Source organism: Malaclemys terrapin, chromosome 13, assembly GCF_027887155.1.
Source record: "Malaclemys terrapin pileata isolate rMalTer1 chromosome 13, rMalTer1.hap1, whole genome shotgun sequence".
Lineage (NCBI taxonomy): Eukaryota > Metazoa > Chordata > Testudines > Emydidae > Malaclemys > Malaclemys terrapin.
This window is the reverse complement of record NC_071517.1, coordinates 13,535,563-13,547,575: the sequence shown is the minus strand read 5'-3', so window position 1 is coordinate 13,547,575 and position 12,013 is coordinate 13,535,563. Positions and strand designations below refer to the sequence as shown.

The 12,013-nt window shown below is 48.6% G+C and overlaps 1 protein-coding gene across 1 annotated transcript; it reads left to right on the top strand.

Annotated features, from left to right (window-relative positions):
• The first annotated feature begins 1,725 nt into the window (after positions 1-1,725).
• Positions 1,726-11,758, top strand: LOC128847842 (CMRF35-like molecule 5). Its single transcript, XM_054047568.1, has 6 exons — positions 1,726-1,868; positions 2,807-3,148; positions 4,980-5,139; positions 6,863-6,978; positions 8,545-8,588; positions 9,257-11,758. The coding sequence occupies exons 1-6, from the start codon at positions 1,829-1,831 to the stop codon at positions 9,410-9,412; spliced, it is 858 nt and encodes a 285-aa protein (XP_053903543.1). The 5' UTR covers positions 1,726-1,828; the 3' UTR covers positions 9,413-11,758.
• Positions 11,759-12,013: the final 255 nt, after the last annotated feature.

Sequence of the window (12,013 nt, the reverse complement as noted above, 5' to 3'; positions counted from 1 at the left end):
AGTGGCAAAATCCAAAATCCAGATCATGAACTTTGAGAATAATTTGACTTGTTCCTGGTCTGATGAAAAACGTACCCATTTCGCAAGAAATCTAAGACACTCTGGGCTCTGTCCTTTGGCCATATCGATGCTTCTCAAATGCTAATTGCCCAAAGATCAGTTATACAGAAGGGGTATTTGCCTACATAGTATTTTGTAACTTTCTAGTCATAACTCCATTGACAACAGAACCCCGCCCGTTGGTGATAGGTTGTGTCTACACTGAAGCGCTACAGGGACACAGCTACAGCGTTGCCGTTGCAGCCTTTCAAGTGTAGACAAGCCCCCAGTCACTATCTCCAACCACAAAACCTTAACAAGCACCTGGCTGTGTTAAGGCAAAAGGAACTTGCCAAGTGCCTGGGCCACATGACAGTCAGAGGTGCTGAGCTCTTGATAGAAACGCATATGTGGTCACTGTTAAGGTTTTGCTTTAGGGTGCAAGTTTGCTGACGTTGGGTACATGTTGCGTTTGGTTGTTAGAAATGGAAGTGAAAGCCCTAAGGGCTGAAGTGCGGAACTCCCAGCCCTACAGGCAATATGACGTGGAAAGGAATCCCAAAGTCTTTCCTCTTAACCTTTTATTTCCACGTGTTAACAGTTTTGGATGAATCATGTGTTGGGGTGAAACCTTGGCTGCCATTGTTCTTGCTAATTATTTCTAGCTCTGTAGTACCAAGAAGACTCAATAGAGATCAGGGCCCAGTTGTGCTGGGAGCCGAACAAATCCAAAATAAGAGACTGTCCCTGCTGCGAAGTGTTTCCAATCTAAATAGGGATAAGAGACATGACAGTTGTGGATAGGACAAAGCAGAGCTGGTCAGAAACAGACATTTTTCCCTATGAGAAATTACCAAAAAAAAAAAAATTAAAAAATCTTTGTTCAAAATTTCAGTTGAAAATTTTCAGGTTTTTCCAGAAATTCTGAACTTATAAAAAACAAGAGTTTTCATTGTGAATCAACTTTTTGATTTGACTTAAAGTATTGTTTCACTTCTTTTTTCCCCCAAAAAACCTAAAGGAAGCAATCCACGTCCAAACAAAACTAACATTTTCATTTCATTTTGAAACATTGATTCAAAATAAAAAAAAAAATTTCATCTCAAATTTACCTGCAGGAAAACACACACATTTCACTGGAATTTTCCCACAAAGCTTTCAGTTTCAATTACACATTGTTCAGCAGCAGGAAAGCTTTCCACACTAAACCTTTCAACCAGATCTAAGAACAAAGTTAAAACATTAAGAGGCATGTGGTGCCACTGGATGGGTTCATTTTCTGCGGCTGTTATTGCTGATGGAGTCCATTTTCTGTAAGGCTAGGCTGGGTCACTGGGCAGCAGGAAGTTGGTTTACACACTGCCCAGGGCAGATCTGCCAAATGAGAGAAGCTGGGAATATTTGAATATTTAAAATGAAGGGTTTGATGGTGGAAATCCACACACATTTCAGGAGCTCCTGGCTACTGCGGCTTCCATTTTCCACCAGGCCCTGTAATACGTCCTGGCGCAAGTGTCACCAAACAAAAACAGAAACACCCCAACCATAGCAAGCAAACCACCATGCACTGAGTCAGACATCAGGCACTTCCCCCTTAGCCTTTCCCGAGGGAAGTGAAGTAGTGTAGATAACCCTTGCAGTGAAAGAACTAGTTAGAGAGTCTGTTTCATTGCAAACGCCTACAGGAGAAACCCGGCCCCGGGGCTTCCTAGGAACACAAAGGAAGGATTTTCCTGGAGAGACTCCCCTGGAATCCACGTCCCACCCGGCTGCGGGCAGAGGCAGAACAATGAGGATTTTCCCCATTCTGGGTTGGATGCTTTTCCCAGGTAAGGCAGCAGTGAGCGGCGTATGCCCCAGCAGAACCAGCCAGCGTTGTTCTCCTCGGGCCCGTCGCACACCCACGTGTGTGTTATCGGCGAGCGGCTGCTGAGGAGGGATTCCAGGAACGGCCCCAGAGCCTGCAGGACCCCAGAGCAGCGCTCCCGGAGACTGGGATTTTGTGCCTTTGTAAAGTACCTGCCTCTCGCTCGGGGCCTGTATCATCTGAACGGCTCCTCGCGGTTCGTGTAGCTGCTCAGTCAATAGGAGCTTGTTTGCAGCGCTGCCCTGGTGCTAAAGATACTGCAGGTTGGTGCTTTACATTTGTAAGTGACCAAAAACTTCCCAGCCCAGAAGGGGACAAGGGGAGTGTCCCGGAGTCTCTCTGTGGCCATGAAGAGTCTGTGTAAGGTACATTGGCCCCCACATTTTCCCGTGATGCTCAATCAGGGGGCTTATGGGGGGTCCATACTTGCAGCCCCTATGATCCTGCAAACACGTTTTCTGCTGTGGTTTATTCTGAGCGCCAGCCGCCCTCTGCGCTTCCTGCAGAGCGGATCCTTCTCCCTGCCCCGGCTCAGGAATTGGGGGAGGGGAAACTCCCCTGGGGGGGGTCTTTCCCGGGAGTTGGTGATGACGGACCCAGCACGAAGGAAGGGGACCAGGGATCCCGCTGACCCAGTTTCACGTCATGGACTCTGAGAGGAGGGGGGCGTTAGCGGAAACCTGCCCCTGTCTGTGGCGGGGGGGAGAGTGATTGTTGTGGGGTTATTGCCCGGCCGGCCATGAGGCGGGTCCCTCCATCTCTCCGCAGTGCCCGGCTCCTCTCCCCGGCTCACGGGTCAGAGGCTCAGGTGGCGCCACAACGTTCCCTGGGGCGCTGGGGGCATTTTGTGTTTGTTCCGATGGAAACGGGCCCGGGTCTCACTGGCTCTGTCTCTCGCAGGCTGCTGGGCGGTGACGGGCCCCGGGGCAGTGCGCGGCCCCCCGGGCGGGTCGGTGGCTGTGCGGTGCCGGTACCGGACGGGCTATGAGGATTATCACAAGTTCTGGTGCCGGGCAGGAGGAGATTGGAGCTGTTCCAACGGGCTTCACATCGTTGAGACCGATGGGTCGGAGGCGGAGGTGACGCGGGGCAGAGTCTCCATCCGAGACAATCACACCCAGCGCGTGTTCACTGTGACCCTGGACAACCTGACACGGGCAGACGCCGGCACGTACCACTGCGGGGTAGTGAGAACTGGGCTTCTTGATCTCAGGGCCGCTGTGGAAGTCACCGTCTCCCCAGGTAAATCCCGGCGCCGCTCTTCCAGGGAACGCGGGAGTGCGGGGCCCGCAGCCAGGCAGGCCGGTGTCCGGCGCGCTGGACACACAAAACCAGGGGCTGCAGCACTGGACACGTGTGTGCGGAGGGGGGGGGGGGGGGGCACCGGGCTGTCAATCAAGGCGCTGCCCTGGAGAGTGAATTTTAGATCCAGGCCGGTTTCCTAGTGGCCCGCCCAGCGCTCGCCCCGGGGAACAAGGTGAGCGCCCCTCACCCAGGCCGGCCGGTGTAGCTTACACCTGCAGCACCTGTATATAACGGGGCAGGGCAGTTTCCTCGTGCACTGGGTCGTATCTCGGGTGTGGAGGGGGGTTTGCAGCGGGGGAAGGGGCTCTGCTTTCACTCTGGGCTTTTCTCATCATAGATCGTGTGTGTCCCACCCTCGTCTGGAGCCTGCGGACTCGTGTCACTCACTGAGCTCCCAGTCACTCGCTCGGGTTTAAGGGGGAACCTTGATTGGTGACACCGCTTTGGTTCCCGAGGGTGGGGCTGTTAATGCCCTGTGGGGGGACTCCAGAACCGGAAGAGGACAGGAGCTGGCAGCAGTGGGGTCTGGGTATCACTGTTGCTGATAGGAATGGGGAAGTTCTAAGTGAATAAAAGACTTGCAGTGTCAACCTGTGGAACTCCTCGCCAGGGGATGTTGTGAAGGTCAACACCGTACCAGTGTTTAAAAAAAAACAAGATAAGTTCACCAAGGACAGGTCCATCAATGGCTATTAGCCAGCATAGGCAGGGATGCAACCCCATGCTCTGGATGTCCCTAGCCTGTTTGCCAGAAGCCGGGAATGTGTGACAGAGGATGGATCACTTGATAATTAACTGTTCTGTTCATTCCCTCTGAGGCACCAAGCACTGGCCACTGTTGGAAGACAGGATACTGGGCTAGATGGACCATTGGTCTGACCCATATGGTCATTCTTGTGTTCTTAGGAGAGGGCTGATGTTTTGTGGGGACCAGTCCCCCCCACTCTATGCCCTACCCCACTGGTTAAGGGGAAATATAAATATTGGCCCTGCCCTTTATCTCCCCCCCCCACCCCGGACCATAAACAAATCTCACATTCAATAAGAATTCGCACTAGTGGAGTCCAATTCCAGCCCTGAAATCTACATGTATTGACTTGTGATCCTCGATCCTGCCAGGTTGCACCCCCCAGTGCAGACGGAAAGAGAACAGCGAGGGTGGATGTACTAACTATGTTTCTGGAGTGTTAGTTCAGCAAAGCATGTGCTGGCCAGAGGTGAAGAATCTGTGGCTAAAATTCTGTGTTCCGCCTCTAAGCGGCACACCCCACGGGGAGGGGGCCAAAGATGGCTTTAAGTCACCCTGGTGTTTTTCCAGTTCTGAACTGTCACATGCACTAGGTAGAGAAGCGGCTACTCTAATTTCCCACAACCTGCCCCCACGGGCTGCCCATGTCCTACTCTGCATCCCCCAGAAGCAGAGAATTTCTATGGCCCTGAGTGACAGACAGAGACATGCCCCCCTCCCCCCCCCCCAGCCTGGCATACCCCAGGCCAAAGTTTTCAGTGGTGGGAAGCAGCATAGGGCCACTTGTTGCAGCCTGATGCAGGTCTTATGCTGGGGCAATTCTGCCCTGGTGACTGCAGGGCTTTCCTGGCCCCTCTAGCCCACCAGAGCAGCCTGCAGGGGCCTCGGCAGAGAGGAGAATCCCTCCCCTGTGTCTCTTGAAGCCTAAACCTTGTTTTTAGGAACAAGAATGTTTAACGCCATTGAGAAAACGGCCTTTCGTCCTGGAGAATCTGATTTACTGAGTGTTTTTATCCTCAGCTAATTCTTCCCCAACCCCAACAAAAAGGTCATCATCAGCGACATCATCAGCGACAGTGCAACCAGCTTCTTCTTCCCCCTCAATATCTACTTCCCTCTGGACAACTGCTGAGAAAGGGAAATCCAGCTTCTCCACTAACCAGGACAACACTGCCTCTGTGTGAGTATCAGTGCTCCAGCCAGAGTCACTTATGGGTGTGTCTACACTGCAGCTGGGTGCGAGCTCCCAGCCTGGGACACAGACTTGTGATCGTGGGGCTTGTGATAATGTGCTAAAAATAGCTGTGCAGACACTGGGACCTGGGCTCTCGAGCTCACACCTGACCCCTAGGCGTGATAACAGCCCAGACCACAAAGTCTAAGCACGTGCCCTGCCTGCTGGGAAAGCCATGGGGACATACTGCTGTAACCATCCCCCTTCCTCATTCATTTCCCGCCTCACAGCTCGTGTCTCCCACTTCCTGCACCATGTCTGAGAGTCTGTCCCTGCAACCATGTAAGCACATGAGCCATTTGAGTCACATGACTAGTCCCATGGACATCTACATCCTGGTCTATACAATCTATTCCTGACAAGGAGAGTCAGCAAAGGGTGCGGCCGAATCAGCACTGAACAAGCTCCAACTGTAGACAAGCTGCAAGATCTAGAGCCAAACTATTTCAAACTAAGAATTTAAAAAATCGAATGATCTTTTCCCCCCGTATATTTTGTTCGCTTTTTGAGCTCTGTGCATCTTCCAGAATGAAAGCCGACTGGTCAGTTTCACTTTTGCTTCTAATTAGTTCCACTCCAGCCCATGCACTGACTGGCAGGTTTGAGTTGCCAGATGCCAGCGCTGCAAGTGACATCCTTACTTATTTACATTGGAATTTAAAATAATTCATGGAAACATCTCTGCTGGTCTTAGGTTTTTGTAAACATTTTTACAACATCTAAATTTGGGACCAAATTTGAGCTGACGCTGTCCCTTTAAACAAAATAATGTTTCTATCAGGTAAAATTAAAAGTGGATTAAAACTACAGAATCCCTGGCACCAGGAAAAAACCTAAAGGAAACCAAAATGTCTAAGCCCTTTATCCTGCAAACCCTTCCACATACTTGCTTAACTTTAAGCATGTTTATAACCTTAAGTATTTGCTTAAAATGTCTATAGGATCAGAGCAGAAAATACCAAAGAATTAACAAAAGTCACCACAAGTTAGTTAAAGCACATATTTATCAGCTGTACCAGAGAGGCTGCTGCTTATTTCAAAGACAAGATTACAAAAAGGGACAGATGAAGTTAGTTAAGTAGCTGGCTATGAACATTCCCATGCAGTGTGAGATAGTGTCCAGATACAATACTGTGCATGAGAAATGAGCCATGAGATGGGGGAAATCACCAGACTAACGCAGCTTTGGAAATCCTTCGTGTCAGCTGGGCAGGAGGGGGTGGCTGGGTGTGACCAACTCACCTGTAGGGATCCAGACAAAGCTTCTCCCTCAAAGTTTCTATGACCTGGGCAGACAACAAAGGGGTGGGGGATAATATTATCTACGAATAAAGGTGCTGATATAGCTAGAGCAGGCTAAAAATAAACGTGACATTATCTCCTCCAATGCACCAAGCCCTGGCCTGTGTCTCGTTCCCCCACGTGCACAGGGCACAGACCATGCCTGCTGCATCAGACTCTTCCTACAGACTGCACCATCTTGCTGGATACTCACATTTGTATCTGATACAGGTGCCAAACTCATTTGATAGGTGACCTGGGTTAGATTTAGCCCGGACTAGGATATTAACCTGCGGGACCCCATGTGCCTGGTGCAAACAACTGCTCCTGACTGAATTAGCAGTAGAAGGAGAAAGTGGGAAACAGACATTCTCTCTTTTTCCAACAGGGCCCAAGACTCAGAGATTCTCTTCTACATCCTGCTACCATGCGTCCTGCTGGTTCTCATTTTGTTTCTGGTCGCTGCTGTGATGTTGGTGAGACTGTCCAAGAAGAGGAAGAAAGGTAAGTGAAATCCTGCATGTGTCCTCCAATGAGTCGTGTTTCTGATCCTTGCTTCCCTCTCTCTTCCCCAAACGGGAAAGTCCAGAACTCCAGTAAGCACAGGGGCTGGAAATAGAGGCGCTGCCACACCCCTGGCTTGAAGTGGTTTCCATCAAATATGGGGTTTACAGTTTGGTTCAATGGCTCTCAGCACCCCCACTATACACATTGTTCCAGCGCCCCTGCCACTAAGTGACTTCTCTGCTTATTGCACCCTGCTGAGCTCGACAGAGCACGTCTGAAATGCATCAGAGACCCACGGGCATCATTGTCCAAAACTGCAAAGGAATTCTGGTTATGGTGTTTGTTCTACATCTAGGTTGGAGCTGGGCAGAGTTTTTCCACCAAAACTATTTTTCAGTGAAAAATGCAAACCCAGAAACACCAAAACGTTTTACCAACTCATGCCAATTGTTTCAGGGGGAAAAAAGCCAACCCTACACATCCAAAAAAATTGATCTATTTCATTTAAAAATGTCAAAACTAAACATTTGGGTTTCTCAATTTGAAACAAATTCTTTTTTCAAAAATTGTGTAAAAACCAATCATGTTGAAACCGGTCAAAACCGAAGAAAACATTTCAATTTTATCTAAACAAAACGTTTCATTTAACCTGAAAAAAAAAAAAAGTAATTTCAAGGTTTTGAGGTTGCCAGTTCCCCTCAGTTATTTGCCCAGCTCTAAACTGCATAAACACACACACACCCTTCATGCTGTGTAGCTGCTTACTCCATCACTGAAATCAATGGGACTCGCTGTGGAGTAAAGGTGCTACCCTAAATCTGACCCTAAACACCAAGGTCTCCTTGCTCTTCACTCACTGTGTCACTATGTGGGAGCCTGGCTTGAGAGCTCAGGTGAGCTCTGATCAGTCCAGGATCTGGCAGTGTGTGGATAGCGATGGATCATTTCAGGGTCAGTCAGTTCCACAGGATCAGCTGTTACTAAAAACATTACCGCACTCTCCGGGGATTGCCTCAGACAATGGAGCGTAGCTGTTATCAGCTGTGGCGTTTTGGACCATTCCTGTAGAATAGACCATTTTCATGTCGGAGCTTTTGCTAGCACCGAATGATCTTTTCAAGTTTGGTTGAATTGATTGGATGGATTTATGCTGACTTGCCCCTGTTTGGTTTGGTTCAGTAGGCTAGGTCTGCACTGAGTCGAAAGGGAAGCTGGAGTTTGGGTCAGAGGGCTGTATTGTGCAGGTGATGGAAAGCAGTTACTGACTGGTGCAGTTGGCCGGATCTCAGTTAACACCTAGAGAACAGACCCATTTCCTTTTGGATCAGTGGCAGGGCAGCACGGAGTTAACCTAGACTCAATGGGCTGGATTTACTGTGGCCCTGCAGTTTTCATACATTTCTGGTCTTCTGAGCTCAGTGTGTGTGTGTCCCCTGAGACATAGTTACAGGTCAGCCCTGCAACGTAGAACTGCAAAGCTGTGAGAGCCGCAGTTACCCCCTTACCTGTTGCTGTAACTTGGCTCTAATTCGATCTCTTTTCTGTCTCATCCATCGCTTTCAGGAGCATCTGTGCAGAGGGACAAGAAAATCAACCTGTCAAATTTGGTAAAGCAAATCATATGTCCTGGTAACATCACCTCTTAAATGCTGTCCTAGGGAGGTGTAATATCACAGGTGTGGGGGAGGGGAGTGTGACAGGTTAGGTCACAGAGACCCCCTTGGGACTGCCACCTGATGTGCTGAGCCTACCTCTGAGTCCGTTTCCCTGCCAGCTTGGGACTCCAGCACCCTGTCTTGTTGAGCCGGACACGCCAGCCTGCTGCAAACACAGACCTGGGTCTGAACCACATCCCCCAAAAGCTGCAGGCTTAACAGAAAACAACTTAAGAAGTGCTCCTGTCTCCAGCACCCAGACACCCAGTTCCAAATGGGCTCCAAACCCCAAATAAATCCATTTTACTCTGTATAAAGCTTAGTCAGACTAGTGACCTAGGGCCTGCGATAGCCAATGTGCAGTTGGGTTTCAGTTCCCTGTTCTCCCCCTTGCTTCCTTTTCCTGTTTATATAGCTCAGCCACAGGACAGGGCTTCCTGATTGCACCCAGACTGCTTTGGCTGAAAGGGGTAATGCACCCGTCCACAGATTCACAGACCAGACAAGTCACTTGGTTAAAGGGACCCGCTGAAGTTCATGAAGCCAGGGGCTGCTCAGCTGCAGATACTTGGGCTCCTATTCTAGCTTCTTCCCTCTGATCAATGAGGTTTTTATTTCAGGGGTCAGAAGAAGTTTATTATGCCACTGTGACGATTTCCACCCCCGACCAGCAGCCCATCTATGCCAACGTGGAGCAGCGCCCCAAGACAACACGCCCAGCCAAGCCCCCTGTGGAAACCCTGTACAGCGCTGTGAAGCACCCACCCAAACACTAACCCTGGATATGAGGCAGAGTGGGGATGGGGGGCTGCATAGTCCTTATCCAAGTGACTTACTTGATCCCTATCTGGCAAAACTTGAAGTAACCGGGTTTAGAAGCAAATCTGACCTGTACAAACTCTGGCAGCTGTTGTAGGCAGAGGACTTACGGACACACTCAGCTGGAACTGGAATCTGTTGGTTTGTCCGATGGCCAGGTGGCCTGATGGAATTAAACAGTTGCTGTTCTCTTGTGAGGAGTGAGTTCAAAGAGCCAATGGCTGGACTTACAGACAATGAAACTCCCCAGGATCTGTTCAGCAGGACAAGAGAGAAACCTTGTGTCTATGTTTGAACATCATACACGTGGTGCAAAAAGGGAGCTTAGCAGGACCACGAATCAAACCTGCCTGCAGGAGGATTTTCCTCCAGATCAGGAGAGAGAGTAGTTCCCCCTGCCACCACCTCCAACAGCAAGTTAAACTGGAAACAGAACCAGGCGTCGGAGAGAAAGATGGAAAGATAATTTATATGCTCACAGGTGTCCTTGTGATTAAATCTATCAGGCTCTGGAATCAAATCAGGTCAGGCACCTACATCCCAGCCTGCTTTCATACAGGAACTTAAACCCCACAGAACTGAATTTTGAACTGGCTGGACACAGGGCGATCACCTCACGGAAGGGGTGGAATGGGGGCGGGGCCGAGGGCGGCAGGGGGGGAGGTGTCAGTAATGCCGCCCTCGGGCCAATGTACTAGTCCTCATGTGGCCCTCATGGTCATTTGAGTTTGAGATGCCTGGGCTAAATTCTGGGCTAGTCCCCTGAGTTCAGCCCCCACAATGACCTGTCCATGGTCCTGCTGCTCTTCCAGGCACCCAGTCCTCCATCTTCAAGCTCCAGGCAACAGACTGCTCTGCCTCTGTTGCTTCCTTTTTTAATGGCCCTTCTGGTCCCTGGTTGGTTGCTCCAGCAGCCCTCTGATTGGCTACTTCTCTGCAGCCACTTTAGGCCACCTGGAGGACTTCTCTGCTTTTTTTGGGGGGGGGGGGAGGGGAAGGGGGAGCAGGAGGAGGCAGGGCTATGAGGTCTTCAACGGGGGTCCTCCAGACTTAGTCCACCCCATCACAGGAGTCAATAAAAGTATCTAGATAGATAATTTGCACGCCATGAGGGATTAAATTAGTTTCTTAAACTAAGAACCCCTCAGCAGTGTTAAAGCAAAATAACTTCTCAAGTGCATGGATCACGTGACAGTCAGCAATGCTGATCTCTTGATACAACCTATTAAAAAAAGAAAAGCATATGAGGTCTCTTAAGGTTTTGCATTAAGATACAAGTTTGATACATATCACGTCTTTGGTACCTCTTGGAGATGGAAGTGAAAGCCTTATGGAGTGTTGAAGTGCGTTATTGACAGTGTTCTAGGCAATGTGAAGGTGGAAAGGAATGCAAAAAGACATCTTTTTATTTCCACGCTTTAAAAGTTTTGGTAGGAGAGGTGTCCTGATGCAATATTACCTGCCACTAAATATAGTTTTTCTTTGCTAATTATTTCTAGTACAGCAGCACTCAGAAGCCCAAATCAAGATCAGGGCCCGGATGTGCTGAAAGTTGTGCAAATACAAAATATGAGCCTGTCCCTTCTCCAAAGTGCTTACAATCCAACTATGGGCAAGATGTGATAGGTGGATGTAGGGCAAAGCAGTGCTGGTCACAGGACATTTTTCCCCATGAAAAATTTCAAACAGACTTTGTTTGAACTTCTCCAAATTTCCCACAGAAAGCTTCAAACTGATTCAAAACAAGAATTTTCATTTTCAGTTTGTTCAACTAAAAGTGTTATTTCTTTGTTTTGTTTTGTTTTTTAAATTAATTAAAATGACATTTAAGTAAAAGCAAAACTAAAATTTCTCTTTTCTTTTCAAATGTCCATTCAAAGTAAAAAATTTCATTTTGAATTTTACTGAAGAAACCAAAATCTTTCATTGGAATTTTCCTGTTACAAAACAGGATGTTAACAGAACCCGCAGCCATCTTGTATCCTTAGCCACTATAAGCTGGAAGTGAGGACACCACATAGTCAGGAATAATTTGACCTAGCTGTAAGTAGAGCAGACAAAACAGCTGCACAGCACCAGTGTTTGTTAGTGAGGATAAGAAAGTGACAGGTTCATAGGAATGAAAGGGAGTGTGAAGAACTGATCTTGGCTAGGGTGACCAGATAGCAACTGTGGAAAAACAGGACGGGAGTAATAGGCACCTATATAAGAAAAAGTCCCCAAAAACGGGACATCTGGTCACCCTAATCTTGGCTCTAGGTGTCTGTGATTATAAGTTTTGTTTTTTGCTGAGAGCTGCTTTACTGATAAGAAGAAACGAGGGGTTTTTTAAATAAACTGTTGCTAGGGAAATGGTCAGCCTATTCGAGATTTTCTGAGTTATTCCCCTGAAGTAACCTATAAAAAGATTGGTCACTGACAAAAAATCTTCCCAGTGGCTAGGAGGAAGGCTGGCCACTGGAGACCTGCTACCAGGGCCGGCTCTAACGTTTTTGCAACCTCAAGCAGCAAAAAAACAAACAAACAAATCACAAAACCCACGATTGTGATTGGTGGCA

Bases quoted from the DNA above. Each gene is read 5' to 3' on its own strand.
- LOC128847842 (XM_054047568.1), top strand. From the start codon at position 1,829: ATGAGGATTTTCCCCATTCTGGGTTGGATGCTTTTCCCAG. The intron at 1,869-2,806 runs GTAAGGCAGCAG...TGTCTCTCGCAG, and splicing joins GGGTTGGATGCTTTTCCCAG to GCTGCTGGGCGGTGACGGGC. The intron at 5,140-6,862 runs GTGAGTATCAGT...TTTTTCCAACAG, and splicing joins CAGGACAACACTGCCTCTGT to GGCCCAAGACTCAGAGATTC.